General features: G+C 38.6%; 1 protein-coding gene across 3 annotated transcripts in view; it reads right to left on the bottom strand.

The window, feature by feature from the left end:
* Window positions 1-24,895, bottom strand: part of jak2b (Janus kinase 2b) — a 130,452-nt gene that overhangs the window by 1,586 nt on the left and 103,971 nt on the right. For all 3 annotated transcript variants that reach the window (XM_041257597.1, XM_041257605.1, XM_041257613.1), the window contains exons 6-23: window positions 24,036-24,354; window positions 22,468-22,587; window positions 20,011-20,168; window positions 17,505-17,616; window positions 16,785-16,971; window positions 15,899-16,023; window positions 13,044-13,178; window positions 10,230-10,317; window positions 8,887-9,014; window positions 8,423-8,561; window positions 7,709-7,860; window positions 7,453-7,603; window positions 7,022-7,155; window positions 3,130-3,319; window positions 2,325-2,449; window positions 2,027-2,199; window positions 1,125-1,242; window positions 647-760 (exon numbers count right to left, since the gene is read on the bottom strand). In XM_041257597.1, coding sequence (XP_041113531.1) covers window positions 647-760; window positions 1,125-1,242; window positions 2,027-2,199; window positions 2,325-2,449; window positions 3,130-3,319; window positions 7,022-7,155; window positions 7,453-7,603; window positions 7,709-7,860; window positions 8,423-8,561; window positions 8,887-9,014; window positions 10,230-10,317; window positions 13,044-13,178; window positions 15,899-16,023; window positions 16,785-16,971; window positions 17,505-17,616; window positions 20,011-20,168; window positions 22,468-22,587; window positions 24,036-24,354 — 2,668 coding nt within the window. The remainder of the gene's footprint in view (window positions 1-646; window positions 761-1,124; window positions 1,243-2,026; window positions 2,200-2,324; window positions 2,450-3,129; window positions 3,320-7,021; window positions 7,156-7,452; window positions 7,604-7,708; window positions 7,861-8,422; window positions 8,562-8,886; window positions 9,015-10,229; window positions 10,318-13,043; window positions 13,179-15,898; window positions 16,024-16,784; window positions 16,972-17,504; window positions 17,617-20,010; window positions 20,169-22,467; window positions 22,588-24,035; window positions 24,355-24,895) is intronic.

The raw sequence follows: 24,895 nt of genomic DNA, 5'->3' as shown, positions 1-24,895 counted from the left end.
TTCATGGTTCCTTCAATGATGGCAAGTTGTCCAGGTCCTGATGAAGCAAAGCATCCCCAAGTCATGACACTACCACCACCATGCTTGACCGTTGGTATGAGGTTCTTACTGTGGAATGCAGTGTTTGGTTTTCACCAGACATAACGGGTTCCACGTTTTTGCCATCAGACTGATGGGCATCAACAACTTTTTTCTGGAGGTCTTCAGGAATTTCTTTTGATCGTGGCATGATGTGCCTCTAGAACTTGTGTGCTGAGAACTTCACTTTGATGGTAAGGTCCAAAGTTAGTTAGATTTATATTGGGCAGGGCTGGCCCAAATCAGGCCTGATTGTTAACCAAAGTATTCAAACAGCTGACCCTAACAATCCCTTTAATTGGGTTGAGTTGATTAGAGGGGGCAATAACTTTTTTACACCTGAAGATTGCATGTTTGATTACCTCCATTATAGTACCAGGGTTTATGAAAAAGGTACTGTACACCACATGGTCCCCAAAAAACTTTTATGCCGTGTGTGTGTGTGTGTGTGTGTGTGTGTGTGTGTGTGTGTGTGTGTGTGTGTGTATATATATATATATATATATATATATATATATATATATATATATATATATATATATATATATTTACAAAGATATCAACTCACCAAATCTGGGCACCCTTCTGGTTTGGGAAGCCGTCTGTTTGACTTGAGGATCTCAATTAAATGGTACACAATCATTTGTCCCTGCTTGTCCATTCCAATCATCCGCATGAACTCCTTCAGAATTAGAATGAAATATGTCAGCAACATATTTTTATCAATCTCAATTTAAAATGTTGACACATTACAGGTGTTGCAAAAAAAATCTAAATATCCCCTTTCCAGTCATAACTCCACTCATGCTGTTCTTTGGTAAGGTGTTTTATATTAAAAATGAAACAGGTGTTTCTAATCTGTCAGCACAGCACAGGTGGCTATTTTGCACTTATAACAATAGACTACAGCTTACAAATTCCTGAACTACATAAAAAAATAGAACACAGCTATCATACAGCTCACATATATTTGTGCAATAGGTACCTGTTAGGTATGTACATTATTTTATATAGTGAATGAAACAGAAGAGCAGATATATACTAACCGCCGGTGGACTTTGGTTCTTGTCACTGAATGTGAACAGCTCGTATAAGACCACGCCGAAACTCCAAATGTCTGACGCCACAGAGAACTTGCTTTCAGTCAGAGACTCAGGAGCATACCTGTATTATTTAAAACACACAAATACAATCAAATCCTCAAGACAGGTGATTTTTTCATTGGCGATACTATCCGAAAATATAGATCTACCTTAAGTTATTTCCCAGGACAATGGCACTGTCTGGTGTGAACACCGCAGAGGTAAAACTTCTAGAATTTAGTACTTGTGAAACACTTTTCACAAAGTACTAAATATTAGACCTGTCAACTCTCCCGTATTTACCAGAAGTCTCCCGTATTTTGGACCCTTCTCCCAGACATCTCCCAGGACAGATTTTCTCCCTCATTCTACTGTTAAACCCCATTATGTCAGCAAACCTTTAATGTCTACAAAATTCATGGCCGGTGTGTGATTTCTGCAATCTCTGTCTGTACAAAGCAGGGTTTAGGACCCAGGGGAGTCCTGTGGCAGGCATGTATTCACTTCACGAGGCAAGTTCACATACTTAGCCATGCACCTGCAACTCTCCCCAAGGCTCTACAGTTGAAAATAAAAATGGTACCACGGATTGCAGCTCCCACCCCCGAACTCCCCCCGCCCAAACTCCCAATTTAATATTTTCAAAAGTTGTCAGGAATAAGATTTCAGTTTAGATTCCAGAGAACAGAAAGAGACCCAGACTGGCTAAATGTTCTACATCTTATATACATGTGGGAGACTTAGTATTTTACAAAGTACCAGGACAGTCTTGAAAAGTTTACGTTACAAAACATATCATGCTATTCAGTATTAACCAACTTGCCGTGTTACAAAGGGTCAATTAGGCTTTACAGCCGACTGCTTACCAGAATATTGGGCTTTCTCCTGGTTCATTTACTTTGTAATACTCAGAGTCTTTTGGCAACATTTTCGTGAGACCAAAGTCTCCGATTTTTACCCTGTGTTCAGTCTCAACAAGAATATTTCTTGTTGCCAGGTCTCTATGGATGTATCTGTTCATCGCCAGGTAATCCATGCCCTGAAAATAAAGCAGAGAGACAGAATTTGTAATTTCTAATTCCTGATGATATCTTGCAAGCAATGTGATCTAGATCATACTAAATACCTCCAAACATTCAGGTTTCAAAAACACAAAGAACACACCTTGCATATTTGAGAAGCATAAAGAAGCAATTTCATGTGATCCATTCTCTCTTTGTTTTTGTTCAGGTAATCCCGTAAGCTACCATAGGGCAAGTATTCCATAATTAGGCGCAGGTTTCTTCGTCCTTATTTGGGGGGAAGAGAGAAATAAAAACGCAGATATAAAAGTGTTAGGCATTTAGATGCAGTGTCACAGGCAGTTGAACTTTCATTTCAAGGTGTGATCTTAATCCATTTAGTCATATCTGACAAATAAATACACAAGTGCTGTATGTGGTGTCAATGATCCACACTTTAGCGATCTATTTTGGAATAGCCATTCAATTGAACACAAAGGGGGCACAGCCACAAAGACAACTGTTTTGCATTCGAAAGGCATTCATGTTTGTATTCAAACCGGATTTGAAACTAATGCCAAAGTGGTTCTTTTTTAATGCACGGGAATTCGTTTGTAAACCTTAAGTAAAATGAACAGTATTTGAAAAAGCATTACTGACATGGCCAGTGGTTAAAACAGTATTGCAGTGAAATGGCCCTAGTGTTTCTGATGAGTGTGATTCAAGCGACTTCACTTAACAAATGTGTCACAGACGCACAGTATATTATATTTAGTTCACTTTATTTACATACATCTGGTAACATTGAAGATTTTAACAAAAAAAAAAAAAAAAACAGAAGAAAACACCATTAATAAACTACATATTTCTACGAATTTCTGGAGTGCAAAATGCCACCGCCATTTTTTAAAAAAACAGAAGAATGAAAAAAGGAAGACTGGGGTGAATGCTTTGCCTCCACAACGTACCTGCACTGTAGCACACCCCTTTGTACTTGACAATGTTGTCGTGATGCAGTGACTTGAGGATCCTGATCTCCTGCTCGAAGTCTCGCAGGTGCTCGGCTGTGCTGTGCTGCAGCTTCTTGACAGCCACCACCTCCCCAGTGTTGTCCTGGAGAGGATCGTAACGACACATCTCCACACTGCCAAAGTTGCCCTGCAGAGTGGGAGGCCGTGCATTTAAGTTAATATGTACAGTCTACTAGACAACTTATTTACAAGGGAGTCCTGTCAAGATAACAATTAGAAGCAAACACAATGCCATTACAGTGGCACCAAAAATATTTGACATTTTTCCTTTAATATCTACAGTTTCATACAGTATATTATGGTTCAGTTATGTGGAGAACAAAGTCTCCTCTTGAAAGCTGTGATCTTCTGCATCAGGCATTCTCAAATTGTGGGGTGCACCCCACAAACAGGGCATAACACCTTATCAGGGGCACGGGACAAATCGTCTCAAATTAGTCTAACAATAAAATCAATCTAATACATTTGTCTTATGAAGAAGGACACTTATTGGTAAACTAATCTAGCCAAAACCCTTACTCCCATTTTCTTGGTCAATTTAGAGAAATACCTCCCAGGTTTATAAAGTAAGTGAATTACAGTCATTCTGTATTAGGGCTGTCAGTTAAGATACAGCAATCGATTAATTGGGCACACAAAATAGAATTGTTTGAATAAATATCGATGATTTTTCTGCCACATAAATTTTCGCTCCATTCCTCTCTTCCTGACATGATTATTTGAATATTATTGCAGTTAAGTAAAAGCTTGTGCACCACAACTGAATGTGAGGGTTAATTACACCTGGGTAGCGTCAGGAGAAAAAGAAAATATTCAAACACATATTTAACATCAAAAACATCCAACAACATTCGCAACAAGCCTAAAGCAAGTTTAACATACTACAGGAATGTTACTAAAATATTTATTCAAACAGATTATAGTACTTTGGAATGTAATCTATATAAACTAGACACGAGTTTATGAAAATCGTCTTTTTTTTTTTATTCAGTGACAGCTGCAGCATCATGCATTGCATCTTGTTAATACTGTAACCTTCACTATCTGTGAAATACACAATGCAGAAATCCCTGCTTAAAACATAATTATAATACCAACAACACTACCACCACCACCACCAACAATAATCATAATAATACAAATAAATTGATTTACTTACCACAACATGCATACCCCGCTATAGGTCAAGCTAATTGTTAAAAAGTTAATGATGTTAAGCAAAAGTGTGCTTAACATCACTGATTGTTTATTTATTTAACATTATTGATTATTGTTAAATATTGTAGCAGACTAGTGAGAGGAGAAGAAAATGTAGTCCATGAGAGGATAAAAGACTACATTCTCCAGAATGCCACAATTTTCTTCAATGTGCAGAATTTATTTCCAGGCTGTTTGAATGGAATACAAGTCTGTCACCCTGCTCTGGATTCAAGGTGGCACACTTTTTTTTTGTTTACATCAAATGCACAGAGGGGCTACTTACAAAGCATTTTCAAAACAGATTCATTGGTAGAATGGGACCAGCTAATCACATGCTACTTAACACTATCAGGAAAAGAAGAGCACGCCCACTGCTTGTCTGGCAGAAAAACTGAAAATAGCAAAGCAGGGCATTCGGTGCATTTTTGCTAAAGCTAACCAGTTCAACTGCATTCCACTTTCGAGTGGCACAGTAAGCTGTCGTATTGAAGAGATGACCAATGACATCAGATTGTGGAGAGAATTAAGGGGAGTGAGGTTTTTTTTATTTTTTTAGACACAAAATTGACAAATCCACTGATGTCTCAAGGCAGCACAGTTGCTGGTCTAAGTTTGCTGCAGTCGCAGACAAAAGTATTGGCCCCCTACACTTACTATAAGATAATCCAAGAAAATATGATGAATACATGAATTTAGTTAACATAAGCCAATAATTAATATGACAAAGATCAAAAAACACACTATTTGGTAGTTTAACAATCAATCAAAAAAAACAAAAACTTCAAATATTTGTTCATAACAAAAGTATTGGCACCTTTACCCGCTAGATGCTTTCAAAACAAGCCAAATCAGGCTTAAAAACTGCCAATCTGGCAGCACTGATCAAGGGGGAGTAGCCTAAAAGTCGAATGCCAGACGCATGCATTACCTATTAAATGTTACCTCAAGTTTAGTGTACAAATAAAATGTGAATTTGTATAATTTGTTTTAAGATTTAGGACTACACCACTATGCAGTAGGTACCCTTAGTGCAACAGGCAAACAGTGTGATCTCCGCATGTCTCCTTCCAGGTCAGCCTGAAGCAGTTGGCAGATGTCAGTGATTGTTTGTCTGTTGAGGTAAAATTGCTGCATACATTGGGCTCTATGTAGCACTGATTTGTCTTTCGTATCTTGGCTTTTCAGAGGTTTTTGTGACTTTGTAGACCTACTCGTGATGTATTAAAGTTATTTTCACTCCCGTAACGTAGTTTCATCCCTGCTGCGGTAGTTTAGTTACAACTGTTTGTTTCAAGGTACTTACATATGAAAATGTTCTCATTATAATATTGAAGTTTTGTGCTTACCATTGATGTATTATCATTTTTTCCTGATTTACGGCTTCGGTTTGTGCCTGTTATTTTACACATGCCTCTCACTGGCATATATTCAACTAGCTGTTCATATGTGAAACTTTTTTTATTTTTGCACGTCTCTGTGGAGAAATGGGACTGACGCACAATAATTTGCTATTACACACTGAAGTCCGTTGGCTATCACAGGGTAAAGTTCTACTATGGTTGTTTGAACTGAGAGATGAGGTGCGTCTGTTTCTGCTTAATGCTGAGCCCCCTGAGCCAACACCTGAACGACCCCAAATAGCTGACAGCGCTTGAACCTAGTAGATATTTTTTACCCTTTAAACTCTTTGAATATATCAGTGCAAGGGAAAAGAAACCAACATCCTCACATTGAGTGACAAAATGAACCTGTTGCCCGAGAAGTTTGATCACTGGAAGCTGAACGTCATTAATACAAATGTGGACATGTTCTCAACCCCGAGTGACTTTCTGGAAATGTCAAATGGTAACTTGATGCTTATATCAACCAGTTCATAAGTGAATATCTCCAGGCCCAGTGCTCAGTGCCTAATATCTTAATTATTTTGGTGATACTCATCCAGCTGCACATAACTGGGTTTGGAACTCATTTAACAGCTTCACGTCACCAACTGTAACTCTCACCCAAAGTGAAGGAAGGCTTAATTGGCATCTCATGCGATGGTATGTTTCAACAGCAATTCCAATCCCAACCTCTATCTGACTTCTCGGTTTCCCTCGAATCTGAATATTCTGGCTTTCAGTTACTGCAACGAAAGTGCTTCTCCCGTTTGCTTCCACATACTTGTACAAATCAAGTTTCTCAGCCTTAGTATATTTGAAGAATAAGTACCTTTTACCTACTAAATGTGGCAGACGATTTAACTCTGCACCATGGAGCCACAAATTAAGGAACTGTGGTGCAAAATATACCCCACCCTCATATGACCAGATAAGTGATTGTGTTTCTTTCCCTGAATCATTCTGAATTTCATTCTTATTAATCACATGGTAAAAAATGATTATATCAATAATGCACTTGCATTGCTGCTGTATCTGTACTGCATACATTATACATAATTTACATGTCAGTGGATCACCACAACCTAACCTTTTACAAAAGGGGGGCTCAGCAGAAAATATTTGACAACATTAGGTTATTATCATAACCCTGGTTTGAAAACGAACCCCTGTTCTGTATCAATAACTATTGTACAAGCACTTTAAAAAAATAAAATAAATAAATCACAAAAAAACACTGAATGCCTTACCTTGCCAAGCTGCTGTAAGAATATCAAATGCCTCTCTTCAAACTGTGCAGGGGTCTGGTTCTCAAAAATGCCAGTGAATCCAACACCAAGAGCTCGATTTGGCAACATGTCACTTTCAGCAAGCAACTCATAATCTAGAAGCACAAAATAAAATTAAAACTGTCAAGTCCTCGTTACGTTTCAGAACATTCCATTCAGGTACTCATTATGAACCCTTGAATGCCCTTTGGGGTAAAATTCTGCTACTCTTTTTTTGATATTGCATGACCGGTCTGAAAACGCTACTGCTTAGGAATATAGTGTGGCCATTTGTGCCAAGATGAGCTAAGAGAAGGCTGCCGCCATGATGACCAAAACCTAAAATCAGAACTGGCCTCTGGATGGGTGAAAGATAAGCTCCCCTGAGGTGATAACTAGCAGGAGGGACTCACCAGGGGTGAAGAGGTTGTTGAGATCCCTGATGACGGCACGAAAAGAGGGCCTGAACTCTGCCTTGTAATTCATGCAGCTGTTAATCAGATTGGCAAGTTCTGTCCATTTTGGCGCTGGCAATTTGTGCTCATCTTCATAAAATTGAATTTTCTAAAGGAAAAAAAAAAAAAAGAGTGTTGGTTGAATAGGCTTTTGGTGCAAGTGCAATCACTATGCAAAACTTTGTAAGAGAACATATAGATGCACTGTACTTACTTTAGAAGAATCAAGCGTACTGAGGGGTTTGTCGCCACCACTGCAAATCTCCCACAGCGTGGTGCCAAAACTCCACTTGTCTGTGGCTTGGCTCAGGTTCTTGGGATCCTCGATACACTCAGGTGGTACCCAGGGAATTCTCTCAACAAGAACTGCAAAAGCACACAGGGAACTTTACAAAACTGTTATTTTTTGCTATCCAACCTGTAGGGCAGCAGTGGTGTGCTAAACATAATACAATTTATACTTACATAGCACCTTTTCATGTATGGCAGTCTCTGGTGCTTTACAGAAGTAAATCATAGACAAAAATACAAATGACCTAAAATACAGCCCCAGTACAGCAGTGTTAGGTCTAAACAGTCTAGTGAAGCCATGCATCTCTTATTCAACCACTGAATTAAACAGTGTTCCCTCATTTTATTAGAGTGCAAGTGCAGTGCACTGCCAAATTGATTTAAACCAGTGTTGTGCTATAAAGTCTTGCATTATTGGAATTAACTTTTTTTTCTAATAAGTCTATTGAAAGATCAGGAAACGCTACGGAGGTAAAATACAACTTGCTTGTTTAAAATCTGTTGAACCTTACAACCCACACCTCATGTAAGCAAGTGTATAATAAGAAACTAGCTTATTATCAACCAAATTCTGTGGAAAGAACATTAAGAACAAGTAAACTAAAAGTTGCTCTGATTTGATGGTTTGGATACTTACTCTCTTTCGGCAAGACTGTAATACTGATGCCAGGGTCAGTGATCTTTATAAAAGGAGGGCTGCCACTTTTCCTGTCCTCTTCCCTGATAAGCAAGATGTTTTTGGCACAAACATTTCCGTGAACAAGATTTTTATCTTCCTATACAAGGGATACAGACAGAAAGTATGTATATATCACACAGTAAAACTCATCGATTAAATCCTGGGTTCCTCTTCGGTGTTACAAATGTCTTAACACATTGTGAGCAAAACTTCCATAACAAAAAGATTTCAAAACAGAAATTACAAAATCATCACAAAATCGTTATTACAGCAGCACTAAAGGTTGTCACAATTAAGTATATTTGCCTTTCCACTGTCCTTTAAAATTCATCACTGGCTTACCATGTAAAATGCTTTTTACATGACACTCTTATTCTCTTTTCCATTCAAACCTGCTTAAGACAAGCTATGCGCTTACTTACCAAGAAATGCATACCCCAAGCCAGCTGCTTTGCCACCTCCAGTTTCCACATGATATTCACACAGCTCTTGTTCTTTTTTAGGTATGTGTCCAGAGACCCAAACTTCACATATTCCTGAACCATAATATCTAAAGGGAGATTTTAAAAAGTTGATCATATCTACTGTAAATACATTTATTTTGAAGGATTCCAAAAATGATACTGCCAAGCACAACTTAATAATAAAAGTATATTTCAATCAACACTACTGTTGGAACCGAGTATAATACAGGTACCTGTACACAGCACACAGGACCCAACAACAGCAAGTAACAATAATGTTATCCGAGATACAGGGTGTTCTGTACCATTTTAACACTGGGTAACAAAACAATTCATGCCTGTATATTAGGTAGGGACAATGAAGTTTGTAACTGTGCACCCCAAGGCAAATTACTTGACCTCTCTGTGTGCCTCATCCCCCTACAATAAAAGCGCGATTTTGTATTCAGGTTGGGATATCCTATGGGAGTTAATGGAATTCCTCCAAAAGGGTAGCCTCAGCTGGTTTGATCAATACGTGGAGTTCAGTAAATAAAAAAGTGAAGTCAAGTGTGTGATCTGGTTTTTACAAGGAACAATGAAATATATACAGTACTAGCAAATGATAGCAAGTGTGGGAATTCATAGGTGGCGTGCTCTATACGACTAAACACTAGCTGTACATGTATTGGAAGGAAGTGGCTTGTACTGAAAAAATATTGTATAGGTGTTTCTTGTAAAAATGTGAGTAGTTTAAAATTTAGACCACTAAACTGCTTTCACTTTTTGATCTGAGCAGACCTTGAAAAGGTCTCCAGAGGTAAAAGATGCAAGTACTGAGTGGTTTCAGGAATCATGTTGCTGCATAAAATGAACGTAAAGTCAAAAATGATTTCTTATTGATCACTGAAATAACACACACATTCAACATACAGTATATACATAGGAATTCAATGACCATAAATTAATTATACTTCAATTATTAAGTAACTACATTCAAACTTCCCTCCCCCTACAGTAAAGAGTTAAAGAATATTAATAATTTTACAGCCAGCCTGCGCAGTAGTCTAATGTGAACACTTAACACAATGGTCTCCTTGTTGGGCTGTATCATTTTATACTGCCCCTTGCAATAAGCGTCTATGTCATCACATTGTAAAATATATTCTTTAATGGAATTAGCTTTTTAAATAAAGCACTGGGCAGAAAGCCACAATTCTACTGATCTGTTTTTGGGGGGGCGAGGTGGGGGTGGAAGGAAGGAAGATTATTAGTTGAAATAGCTGGCTCTGATGAAGCATGACTTGATAGGATGCACTTACTCTCTTCTCCACACACACAGACCCCATAGTTCAATACCAGGTGCTTGTAGGAGAGCTGGCTCATCATGCTAGCAGCTTCAAAGAAGGACTGCAGAGGAGAGAAGAAAGGTATCAGGGTCACTGATAAATCATAAATCAATCTGCACGGCAGATTACTTCACAAGGTCATGCTGTCAGCTGATCAGACCATTGTTGTTGGTTCTCTAACTTGATACAGTATAAATTCAGGATCTATAAAATCAGTGTATTTGAAAGGTGAGGGAGAGCTTTCCCTCACAGCTCTGAGCATGCATCAATCCTGACCTGAACATCGCTTGGTACTTAGTCCTGAGACTCATGAGTGGAGACTTAATTGTGTGGTAATTTTGTGATGTGGGGTAAGTTTGCAGTCACTAACGACATAGTACATCTGAATGGTTGTAGCTGCAGTATGAGATACAGAATCAGGCCCCAGTATAATGCAGCTCAAAAACTAAATAAATTAATAAATACATTTACGCATTTTACATCCAACTAACTATGCAACCCATGTCACATGGTTCAAGGTACATTTTATTTCCCAGTATTCCCAATAAAGTGGACACTCCCTGTATGTATTTATTGGTCAACTGCTACCGCGTGTCATTTAATGAGATGTCATACTGCCTCTATCTCTTGTGCAACAAGGTACAAAGACTTAATTTTGCTAAAAAGCCTGAGAGATGTAGTGTAGAGAGGGGGCGGCATTTTTTGTCTTTAGGGCCTGGGGCCCAAAGGTTCTATGTACAAGATGCAATGTTTTTGAATCTGCACCTTGGCCTTTAAACACAAATGAATCTGGTAGCCAGCCAACAATGAGTAAGACATTATGAAAATGAGATAGCTACTGATTAAATCACCCAATTCCGGACTGAGTAGATGCAATAAAATACAGTATTAAACCTATAAAAAAAGCTTGCTATTTAAAAAGACTTAAACATTTCTATAATGCCACCCTTTGATCTTTTGATTGATTAGTCCTATGAATCTTCAAACTAAAAGTGGCTGAGTGGCTTTGAAGAGAAGGGGAGTGCGGAGCACATAGATATGGTTGATTAACAAATCCACAGTTTGTGCTATGAATCCACAGAAACCTGTAGATTCTTGAACAAAACCCTAGTAAGAACAATTCACCACAAAAGCGAAAGCCATTTTATTATGCTACAATCATTTCAGTTAATTACAGTATTACACATTTCAAAGTAAAAGGCTTGTGATTTCAGTTTAGCATTCATACATTAACAATGTTAAAAATATATATTTTCATAATTATAAATTAATTTCCACATAACCCCCCTCCCCCCTGCCCCATATCTAACTTATCTTCTGGACAGGTTCGGGAACAACAGCAAATTAATCCTCACTCAGTAAATCTCGACCAATTACAGATTTAAAGTCAGCTTCTTTCCTGGCTTTAACCATTGCTCAAACAAGCTTACAGCCCACATCTTGAAAACTGATCACTGACAATGATATTTAGGTCTTCATCTGTTTTAGGTTTGGCAAAGCGATCAATAATGTTACTCTCAATTCCCAGTTCACATTCCTTTGTTTTTACATTTTTATTTTTCCAATGCCACTTTAATGTTCTAATGTCTAAAACATAGTCCTCACTACTATACTGACTTACAACAGACACTTTTGTCTCAAAGTGGGATTTCAAACTAAAACTCAGAGGAACTCATGACAACATTCCCACAATATGCAAGGCAAACATTTTAACTGTCACAACAAGCCACAGTTAATTATTTTTACCAATTCAACATTTATCATTTTTTATCACTAACAGTGAGAGAAGGAATCTGAGCTGCAAGTCTCCCTCCCAACCAGAAAGGGCACCGTGTAAGGTTGGTGGTACACGTTCCCATAGACGGGTCGACTTGATGGTAGGTGGGAACCAGAAGTCGGTCATTTTGGAGAAAGCAGGTAGGTGCGAGATTACTAAACAAGTCCACTATGGTCAACTGCGGGACAGGCAGCGATTGGAGAGACAGTGGTGCCAGGATGATCACAGGGAGGAGTTTGGTAGTACAAAGGGGACGTAGCTACGCAAGTACGATCCCTTACGCTGAAACGTGATTAACAAGCCGGAGTGCTCTTTGCTTTTGCTTGTGTTTTTGCAGATGAGCAGGAGCCAGAGAGCTGCAGCCAGGGAGCCAGCACTATCATCCTGAGTATCAACCGCATAGCACAGGACAACACCACAATGAAGAGCACTGTGCTGTGCAGCACATGGATTATAATCGTTACTGCGATTATTATTTTGGACTGCAATCCTGCCGTATACCCCCAGATACCATTGCTGGTAGAGGGGTGGATTTATTATTTCTTTAAATAAATACGGACTGTTTTTAAACACATTTTACTTTCACCCATCCCACTCACCTCCTGATAATCCCTTACAGGAATTCTGGCAAGTGTGATATACTGTAGCAGCACTGATTTTCTTTTGTGTAGTAAAATGTGTCTACTTTTCCAAGAATACAATTTGACTTATTTTAACTAAATGTATGTTTAACTGCCTTCTTAAAGTGTGGTTACTTGCGTCACCTATCACAATACTACTAATTGTTAAGGTGGAAAAAAAAACAAAAAGATAATCAAAGTACAATAACACACATACTCAAAGATAAAAATTAACCTGCTAAACATGAAGGTCCAGTAGGACCATGGCCTACATTCATGGTATGTTGAAAATGTTTACGCAAGTTGTTTGTGTGATAGTGAGGGAAACTACTGTGAGAATAGTCAAGCTATCTCCTATGTGATGTGTCAGAAGGATACTTCTTTACTCACCTCGGAGTAATTCCTGTGTGCTTTATCCAGAACCTTCACAACAACCTCTGTCTCATGCATCTCGCCATAGTCTCCGAGCTCTTTCCTTATTCCTCTAAAAATCTTTGTAAAGGTTCCTTGACCAAGGCTTTCATGCTGAAAAGTTAGAATAAAAAAATAAACAAAAGATTACTATGTAGGTTAGCCAACAACATTTAACCAGGGAAATTTCTTTTGAAACTGGAAGTAGGCAGAGTGGCGCCTAGCTCATGCAGCAGGTTCATTTACTCTGGTCGCAAGTGAATCAAGTTAGGTGGTATTGATCTGGCTTCAGTGGGAATTAGTCCATGTCACAAAATCATTACACACATTTTAAAACACTGTTCCTTATCTGTATGCAGTGCCACATTTCATGAGTAATTTTAATATTATGACTGTCATTTCTATCAGAGGAATCCCTGTGTGGAAGTTTTAATGATAAACAGCAAAGTCATAGAACTAATCACAATAATATAAAATGTAACAGACCTAAGCAAGTTCATAGCAAACTAGCAGAGAGCTCACTTGTTTGAACATGCCTAAGAAAATTAGCATGGGTTAAGTCCTGGCTTCCACTGATCATGCCCTTACTCTGTTAACTTTAACAAAAGCACATTAACTTTAATTTAAACAGTTGCCCATTAATCAATGTCAACATTTAAACCAGACAGGACAACATTTTTAGAAAGAGAATACCCAAAATACCTAAATATCCACTCTCATAATGTAATTTAATTTGACATAAACAAATACATTTATTAACATGTTAGTTTGGTTTTTCAAAGCTTAACAATTCTAGATTAAAAAAAAAACAACTGATATTCCACCATTGCAGTAGTCTCAAAAAAATATAATTTACTAAGTTTTGATAATTATATATATTATTCTTACAGAGTTCTGGTTTTTAAGTCTCTGCATGATATTGCCCCTCGCCCATTAATGGAATTTATAAAACAGAATTACCAGGGCAGCTGCATTTTCACTTTCTGGAATTTTTCACCAGATGACATTAAACGTACTCATGAATTTAAAGATTTTACATTTTACATTGGCAGGAGACCCAATCGAACGGGTCTGGGAAGCTGCTGCCATCAAGCCCAGAAGTCTCTGCAATGTCACTACCATGAGCGCTCTGTTGAGCTGAAAGATATCTAAACAAGCATCAATTATCTGCGCTCTGTCATCTGAAAGATTGACCTGGAGTCCAAGCACACTCCTAGAGAGGCTGTCTGAGAAGGTGTGAGCTGGCTCTTCGTGTGATTCCCTACAAAGCCCAATTGTTGAAGGTGACACAGCACCACGGGATGCGGATGCAGCCACCTCTCCACAAGAGAGTGATGGGGAAGAGTGTTGTTTGTCTTCAATAGGCAGATTGGCCTTGCATGTCTTGCAGGGATAAAACCCAGGCATGATGCAAGAAGTAAGTAATGCAGTGTACAGTTTATACAAATGTACAGTTGCTGCCTCAATCTAGTTAAAGACCGCAAACGGACGGGCCAAGACCCAAACAAGACCGGTTTATTTCCGGACCAGGGTGGTAAGCACCGGTCGGTAGCGGATTGGTACCGGTCAGTTGGGTACCGGTTTGGTGACTTTAGCGCCAGGGCGGTTCGGTAAGGTACCGGTTTGGGAACGGAGTGGGTCGGTGACCTCGGCACCAGCACAGTAGGTGTCCACCGGCAAAACCACTCAGTCAGTACCACACATAAGACTGAGGGAAGCCTGCTTGTTAGAGGTACTAACAGCCTTCCCAATGGTGACGCAAAAGCAGCCACTAAAACGGCAGCACAATACTGTGGGAGAGACTGCAAGCACTCTCAACCGAAGCACGTATCTTGGTCCAGCGCAGCACTGCTGAGCAAAGCAGCTGTAGGTGTATTTCTGTAAAAAAAGCAAAAAAACTAAAACAAAGAGAAAATACAACAGGAGAAAGATATTTCTCCACAGAAAACAGTATTGCACAATTACGGTTCAAAAAATAAATGCCTCGGAATTGAAAAAATGAATTTAATTTAACTTCAGCCAGTGCTATGCAGCCTGGGGGGAGCCCAAAGTCAGCCGACTTATGCTGCTTGATCCCTGGAAAGGAGCAACTCAAGCCACTGGCTTCAGGCGGGGCACACAGCCACTGTAACAAACAACAGGCTCTAGTGCACAATATACACGTAATTAATTTTTAAAAAACTATTGTAGTGTAAATAAAATATTGCATAAATTATTAATTAATTATACAGTCATAAGCAACAAATACTTAAGAACATAAGAAAGTTTACAAAATGAGAGGAGGCCATTCGACCCATCTTGCTCGTTTGGTTGTTAGTAGCTTATTGATCCCAGAACCTTGAAGGATCCCAGGGTGTCAGCTTCAACAACATTATTGGGGAGCTGATTCCAGACTCTCACCATTCTCTGTATAAAAAAATGCCTTCTATTTTCTGTTCTGATTGCCCCATTTGTGACCCCTGGTCCTTGTTTCTTTTTTCAGGTCGAAAAAGTCCCTTGAGTTGACATTGTCTGAACTGAACACAATATTCTGATGAGGTCTTACTAATAAATTGTAAAGCTTTAGCATTACTTCCCTTGATTTAAATTCAACACTTTTCACTATATATCCGAGCAATGGCTCCTCTGTCAGGTCAGTCTTGAAAAGAAAAATAGTGCGAGATCAGTCTTTTTATGTCCTTGGGGGGTGGGCCAAGACTCCGTCATAGGCTTTGCAAGCAGCTTTGATATATCTTATTCAGGTTTCGGGTCTTTAAGAGATAAATACCCATGCGGTAATAGTCACATTGTTACACTAGAAAGGAAATCAATTTCAAACTGTTGAGTGTACTTACAAATTCCAGGTCTTCTTTCTTGATCTTGTGAAACACCATCTGGCTGACATTATGTCTCTGCAGTACTGGAGACATGGGCATTTCGGAGCCTTTGTTGCTTCGAAAGACCACCAGATTTGATTTGTCTAAAAGTGACAAGGAGAGAAACGAGAAAAATGGTGCAAAGTTAATTATTTTGCCTAATAATGTATAGGATTTAGCTGACAACTGTATTTCTATAATCAACCACTCCATTTTATTGTCTGTACCTGACAGACTTTGTCCAGCAACAATTTGCAGACAGATTAAAGAGCTGGTTGAGCAAACAGTGAACTGTGCTTTCAAAGCACCCAGCTGTGGACCCGGTCTTCAGAGATGCTACATCTGACTTGTATCTGACATGCAACAAACGCATCCAGCTGCACAGCAAATTCAATGCAAAGAGGCTCAGAATACTGCACCAACTATATTGAGTCATGTTTGGAATGTTTTCTCAAAGGGAAAATAGCTCTTTTATATCTGAACAAACAGTAAGACTGGCAGATAGTGTCATGTAAGACAAGAGATACAGATAGATTTTACAGGGCCCAATTCAAAACAGTTACAATTAATGTCCCATTTTTACCGGGTGAGATAATGTCACCAACTGGTGCTTAAACCTGTAGGTCTTTAAGTCATTGCCTGCATTTAGTGACTGCTGAATGGTTTATGGATTATTTTACTTATTTTACTTTATTATGGCACATTTTGCAAGAATAATTTAAGCAGGTTTTAAATGTAAAGCATTAACTACAAGGCGGTCTGAAAAACCATAACATAACAATTGTTTCTTTCAGAATAAGCAATTGTCAATGGCATACATTTTCAATCAACTTTGAATACAAAACGTTTTAAACCTGACCCTGACCTTTGGCCTTGGGCGGACAGCACTTGAGAAACTGGAAGATAAAGCCATCAGAACGGACCGTCTCCTTCTGGTAGCAGTTAAGCAACTCCTTGAGGCTTCCAAAGGTCTTCTTGGCACCATTCAGATTGTATTCACCGGTCTCAGTCTTTGTGATCAAGCAGTGTTTGTAATTCGTCCCATTGTCATGCTAAGAAACACAAAAAGAAGCATCAGCCACTGTAACGACCACTGTATTAGTTTATTCTAGTTCAAGCTGTTTTTTTTAGTGTCACACTAGCATGCCACTGAGGCGCTGCTAGACCGAGAAGAACTGCAACAAAGTTTTTGTAAATTATATCATACCCCCTATATACAGAGTTTAGCAGAAAGAAAATTTCAAGTTAATATCTAAAATGGCCTTTTATAAATTTCTGTATACAACATTACCTGTGTGAATAAATTATTCAACAGCAATTTTTATTTTATTCCAGCCCATAAACAATGCATGTCAGCACTAAATATTAACATCAATGTGAATTCCGTTGCAGTGAACAAAATTCATTTATAATTCTGTTGAATTTGTTTAAGCTTTCCATCAAGGATGACATTGTGTCTAACTCTCTATAGGGTATTTCTAAAAGCATATGCCTGCCTTTTCCTGAATCTGTAGTGCTGTCCTATCCAGATTGCTACAAACTAGAAATGAGAATACTTCTGAGTGTATTCTTGTAGTATACTGACCCCTACTGCAAAGGAAAGGAAGTACTTGTTAAAATCCTTTGGGCTGCACCGGAGAATGTAAAGTCCTCTCTGGTTGCCGGCTCTTCTCAATTGGTTGGTGGCATGCTCCATCCTATGGTGAGAAAGTGCAGTTGGCATGCTGCTTAACCACAGAACCCCCCCGCCCCCCAATTAGAAAATACAGTATAAGGAAGCTTCAAACAAAATACAGTTGAAGAAACACAAACAGTAACATGAAATAGTTGACCTCCAAATCTTACATCCACAATATGCACATTTTAAAATGAAAGCATGAAATGCAGACAGGTTCCTCGATAAACCGGTATTCCCAGAATCCGATTGAAATGTCACTTACACACTTATCTATAAACATACTGACAGGAACTTCCCCATCCAGATTTTGATCATTGCAATAACTAAAGAATGTCCAAACAAAGTTTCAACACATTTGTATAAGTGTTTCTCAGCTATGTACAGGCTGCCTCACAATGTCTTTGTCACCCAAGCAGGGAATCTCAGATAAAGTAGACAGCTAATCCAAACTAGTTGTGACCAGACTCCATTCAGTTTCGTAATTTGTTTGGAATACTGATAACATTCTTTGATGTTTTGTACTCATTATATAATTATGATATTAAAGTTTGGTTTCTACAGATTTCTATCCGCATGCATTTAATTATTGTTGCATAGTCAAGATTACAGACCAGTTTGGACTGCCAGGGTTCGGATCAGCGAGTCTACTGTAGCATAAAAAATAGGGGAAAACCTGTCTTATTACTATGTAACTATCTGTGTAGCTTTGTCCTCCAACTTAATTTTGTATTATGCAAATTAAAGGATCATCCTATTAATTTCAATGGGCTATGGGTCCATGACAAATAATCAAACAGGTAGCACCCTTGCGCCCACCGATTTACACTATACACAGACAAACAAAATACTGAGGCAATAAATACCTGACACACATTAATGGAAATGTCACCGTCTCTGCTTCGCATATACAAAGTTACAAGGTCATTTTTTCTTTGCCGTGAAAAAATCAAACGTTACCTTACTACTGAAAACCTAAAACACGGGTTCAATTAACCATTAAGGACGCACTACGTCTACACAGATTCATCCCCATTTACCAGAACCAACTTCAATTCTCTTCCCTCTTTACTAGTGTATCACAGAAAGCAAAAGATATTATCTTCCTGGAATTCCCCCCCCCCACCCACCAAATATTTATTATTGAGGTTTTTCTCCCAAAGGTCCAAAGTAAAACAAACAAAAAAAACCTTTAATACAAGACTCTAGCTAAAATAGTTTTTGATTAAAAGATTAAAAGGTTGGGATGTTCAAAATCAACCGAAGTTTGAGCCTTCTGTAACTTTTGACCCCATTTAACCCAATCAGGCTGAAAATGTCAATGTTGTTTCTTTTTGCTTTGAACAACCCTGAGCACGAAGTAAACTGGAGGTGGTAGGGTATTAAACCCAATATTTTTGGGGTGATTTGTCACGGAATGACCCCTGTATGATGTCATGACAGTGGCGCTATATTAGGACATCACTAGAGATTTCTTTTAACCTAAGTCTTTAATAATCCCAATACAGCACTTTAGTGGGTGTGTCTACATGGCGATATCTCACAATGACACGCTAAATTGCTTAAACAGATCACAGCTCAGCATGATTGGTGTGGTGTGGCTGTATCGGAGTGTTGTTGGTTCTTTACGTTATGCTCATATCTTTTTACAGTATATAAGTACAAAGGTTATTACGTTGTATGACCATGATGAAAACATCAGCACTACATGCATTTTCTGTAAAGTGTTATCAGTATAACAAAAACATCACTTGTATAAAAATAAAAATAAAAAACTTTTTAAAATTCATTTGACACATTCACTATCCTCCAAGTGCTAAAAATGTAATGCTGAAAGTGAGGTATGATGGAATAAAAGTTAATGCAAATGTAACAAATATGTCTAAAATGACATTAGCCATTTAGCTTTTACTTGTTTTACCCTAGTCATAGTCCAAACCCATTTATCATGGTAAAAAGAACAGAAAGTACACAAAATGGTTTTAAATAGGCAATAAAGTTAACCAAAAAAAACCCAAAAAACAAAAACTGTGCTTTTTTGTTTATACTGTACCACGCATATTTAACCATTTACTCATTATGGTATTTCATGTATTATTCTATTGTCACTGCTACAAGCTGGCCATTGAAAAATACAAAAGTAAATACACTTTGGAATACTAAAACATGTACAGGAGTGCATTGGTAGTAAATGGAAAGCATGTGATGTGCCACTCCACTTTTACAACTGCTTGCTCGTTAAAATAATATTCATATATTTGAGAGGGGTATCTATGCAGGGATGCAAATATACTTATTAAATGCAGTGGTGCACTGCAGTCAACCAAAATCCCAACCTAAACACTACAAACTATCAGGTACGGTTGAGTTACTGTACTCCTTATTCTTTTAAGCTTCTGGACATGGAGGCACTTACAAAATGGGGCCGTGGCAGTAGCTCTGGATCGCCTCCTGTAATCGGGGTGGTGCCACCTCTTTACAGAGGTAGTGATGTGCATCTGCTGTTAGGCGGTAATAACCATCGATCAGCGATACAAAGGACAGCGCCTCTTGTAGCGAGGAAAATTCCACCTCCTGTGTACAGATAAAGAAAAGCAGAGAGAAAAAGAATAAGCCGCTGTATGCAAACCAAGATTGCAGATGAGACAGCCCCTGATTTCTGGTTAGCAGTTAAGCTGCACAATGTGCCCATCTACAGAGTTGGGCACGTTACTAAAAAACGTTACTTATTACTCACTCGTTTCTTCAGAAAAAAGTAATATAATGTCCTTACTTATTGCTTAATAGAAAAGTAGCGTGTTATATATTAGTTGTTACATATTACTCTTTACATTTCTTTCTCTTGTCTTGCGAAACAGTTGTGACTATTGTTTATTTTTTAACTATACATCTGGTAATTCATTTTTTTTATTTCATTTTATTTCATTTCCATGCTGGTAGACACTGTCCTGTGTATGACGTTTTGTTTTATTTATTTTTTAAATTTAGTAATCGCCAATTGATTTAACCCTGTTTTTCTCCCAATTTGAAATGTCCAATTGTATTTTAGGCTCAGCTCACCACTACCACCCCCGCGCTGACTCAGGAGTGGCGAAGATGAACACACGCGGTCCTCCGAAGCATGTGCCGTCAGCCGACAGCTTCTTTTCACTTTGCAGGCCCGCCATGCAGCCAACCGAGAGCTACACTGTTGGAGGACAACGCAGCTCTGGGTTGCTTACAGGCAAGCCTGCAGGCGCCAGGCGAGTCTACAGGGGTCGCTGGTACATGGTGAGCCGAGGAAACTGACAAGTATTTTTAAAGCACGGCGCTGGTTTATAACAAACTCGGAAATGTCTTTCCAAAAAGTCTAATTTTATAGTAACGTTACGGTCGTCGTTTTCACTGAAGCTTTTGTGTTTTAAAAGTGGGTAAAGGCTTTAACGTTAACCAAATTGCTCCGCTGCCAGCTTCTGTAATCCCAGTTAAGTAAACATTTCACAGTTACATACTATAACTACTGCTACATTAAACAAATAGAGCTACAACATTATTGTTTTTATAATCATTTTACAGCAGCAGCTAGGGACATTAGACTACTCTCAGACCACTGAAAAAAATAGTCATGCATGAGCGTTACAAAAAGAGCTAGGAGTAAGAATGCATGCTTTGAACCTTGTTAAGTTTGATACATTTCACCTGATTTCCACAAAGAATGACACCTTGTATCAAATATAAATCAATGGACATAAACTGCTAAATAAGCACCACATTCCTCTGAATGTCAAAAGTAGAAACATGTAGCAAAGTTTTAAATAACATGTTTAGACAGACAACCATAAAACAGGGTGGCATCTCGCTTTCATCTTGGCAAATCTGTCAACACCAACCTGTACATCTAATGTTTTTGCTAGTTTGCAATAACCAAAAGATTACTCAATCTCTCATCCCCAGTAGCTGTATGCAGGTATGTTTTTACCCTTTTCATGCAAGAAAAGAAACTTTCATTTGCCGAACAAACACCAACATTTGCATACGACGAAAATCTGTTAGAAAAAGAAATCCATTGATTTTAATGTATAACATTGCCTAATCATTTATTTTCACATAAATGTATATTTAAGCAATGCAACATTTTAAAACAGTAATTATACCACTACATTTCAACCAGAGTGTATCTAATACTGAGTGTACCATCTTAATTTAAATATAATTTTCAGCTGATCCACTGTGAAAAAGACATTATAAAGCAGCTATGCATTCCGGTACCAAACCCGAAAACGGACAGCACAGCCCTACACATGAGCCTAAATCTTGTTTTAAAATCTATGGTACTTTTTCTTTTGAGCTTTTATACATAATTGTACCTGGGCATCAGCAGTATGAATAGTTTCTTCTGCAAGTGAATCTCGTCTATTGATAGGGGTTAGTGCTAAAAGGTTTATTATTTGGACATATCTTGACTTCACAACAGTAAATGGGAGTGTGGACTACAGAAACCTACAGGAGGATACATTTGCAACAGCTGTGTGAGCTATGAAGCTCAGCACTGTAGCTTTTCCTTAAGAGTTTTGTTGAGAAATAAATTGTTTCCTCAGTTGTCAGTGTTCGCAAAATGGCACCTTTCAAATGTGTCAACCTAAACCACATGCTGAACAGATTATCATCAATATGCAATTGGCTAACACTTTGTCCAGGAAAGGAAGGCTTGTACTAAAAAATATATAAACCAAACAAGTGTCAGTACATTAAATGGTTTATTGTAATTCATCGTTTTAGTTATTAACTATTAATAGTACATTTAGAGAGCTCCTGATTGATTATCTGAAACCACTGTTTATGGGTTCCACTGTACATAATTCATTCAGATGAACCAAATGGATGTATTACTTACTAGACTGTTGCCATCTTGTTTGTTTATGGTGACTATTCGACTTTCCGTGGGACCATCTTTGTTTGCCTGTTTGATGCCTACATCGATAACATCTGGAAAATCACAGTACGTCTGCAACTCCTACAGGAAAAAAATAAAATAAAATAAACATCAGGACCTTTTCTGTAGGTGGTGGGAATGTGTTGATCCAGTTTGGATCCCCCTCACTTTCATTTTTGGAACTTAAATTCAAGTTGGAAGGCAAAATGACCCACATTTGTATTGCCTTCCGCTGTAATAAAATAGTCACCAGAGTCCCACTGTGTTTTCTGACCCAAAAGTCAAGGCAGTTTATAAGACTTATCAGGTATGCGTCATCATTAATTAACTGGTTATTTAGCAGATGCTTTTATCCAAAGCGACTCAGAGACACGGGGTGTGAACAATGCATCACAACTGCTGTTGCAGAGTCACTTACAATAGGACCTTGGTTTTACATCTCATCCGAAGGATGGAGCACAAGGGGGTTAAGTGACTTGCTCAGGGTCACACTGGACCACCAAGCTTCCCATCATGGCACAGTGGTTCAAAACATCTGTTTTGCTGCATTCTAGGATCTCTTGGTAATTCACCAAACTAAAGTTATTAGTCTACCAAATGACAAAATATGTTGCATACTGTCAATGTTTTGGAAAACAGATTGCATACTACTAAAGATTTTGCTTACATATTCCAAGAACACCCCACAATTAAGAATTTGATTTTAGGGGGCTAATCCCTTCTTTCCCGGGTAATTGCTTTTTGCAGTTACCAAGCTTTGTGTAAATCCAGGATGAGTGTGGACCACTGGTTGAATTAAAATTAAAGTGGAAGTGCCTGTGTTGTAATGACTTCTTATTGCTCCTTGGCATTTAGTGTGAGAGCAAAGTGGTATGCTATGTACTGAAAGCTGTAAATGTCACAAATTGGAGTCACATTAACTGCAGCCGGAACATATTGAATTAAAGCACCCACAACAGCTTCTAATTGGAGATCTAGCTACGATACGTGGTTCAGTGACACAAAACTCTACAAACACTGATAAATGCAATAGCCAAAATGTTTATCTACTTGACTCTGGTCTCTTGTATTTTAACCAAATACAAAGGAGATTAATTGTTTGATGTCACATGATTGACTGTATACAGGGCTGGGAGTAATTTGCGGTCAGCTAGATGTCCATAAAATAGGTAGAACCAACGATTTATCAGTGTTTCAAAGGGGCATGACAATGGGTGACCTAAAAGTTCACAGTGCAGCCGTGAATACCATATTAAATAATTTTCACTGCAAAACGACTATTCCAGACTATTCTCTGTCTCTCTCTCTCAGGTGTATGCTATACCTATTAGTGAAACCAATAGGTAAAACATACAGCCTGCACAACAGTGATAGGATTCCCCTACTTATTTAAATAAATCAGCCTTAAGAACTCTTTTCATAACCAATTCTAGCTGAAATAGCATAATTTTAAGGAATAAAACAGACTGAATCCCACATTAACTTTGACGTGTACAGTGTAGGCAGTAAATCTACATAAGACACACTACCTGGTCTGACAAGGAGTTGCTGTCCTTGTGCTTCCCTCTGGACCACTGGATGCCGCCACTGCCCGTGATGACGATGGTGAACGTCTCCTCCCCAGCGGGCCCGACGCTGGGCTCTCTCACCTCGAAGCACTCGCAATAGAAGGCTGATTGCAGCATCTCCAGGTTGATGAGGTACTTCAGTTTGAGATCGCGGGCGGTGGCCTTGCACTGGCTGAACTGCTGGATGAACCTGCGGAAGCGATGGCGGATTCGCTTGCGTGTCACAAAGTGGTAGTCCTGGATCTTCGCCCGCACACTCTTGGGCAAGAAGGACTTGTAGCTGCAGAGGGGGCAGAGATACAGACAATCGATTGTACAGCGATCCCTGGTTATAAGCAGCCCCTTTATACAGTGGTCATGGCTCTCATTTGCCCTATAATGTCATTCCACTAACACTTCTTAGAAGACGCAACACAAATAGCATTCTCTTAACTACAGCTCCCACATACAATGTAATAAAGTAGAAGCACTGTGGTTTAAACATGAAAACACAGAGGACAAAGCAAACACATTTTTTCTGCCTAAACCCTATAATATTTTTTTAATTGAATGGGCCAACTAACCACATTCTCTGCAATGACATTTTTTGCTGATAAAGACAATGTTCCTGTTTTACAGATACCAGGATCCAATCTGAAGGACACATACTGTAGCTTCCTATTTTTGGCAATAAACCTGCACTATTGTACCAAATTTGGGAGTGTGACAGCAACCTAGGTATATGGACATTGGAATCTGCTATTTGCAAGCAGTTGTGCAACTGTAGAAGGGTTCAAGTGATCAGCTGAAGAAATGTAAGTGTCCCGTTGTTGTCTTGCATC

The sequence above is a fragment of the Polyodon spathula genome, chromosome 1 (genome assembly GCF_017654505.1).
Source record: "Polyodon spathula isolate WHYD16114869_AA chromosome 1, ASM1765450v1, whole genome shotgun sequence".
Lineage (NCBI taxonomy): Eukaryota > Metazoa > Chordata > Actinopteri > Acipenseriformes > Polyodontidae > Polyodon > Polyodon spathula.
The sequence above is the reverse complement of the archived record's forward strand: the minus strand, read 5'-3'. Positions and strand labels throughout refer to the sequence as shown.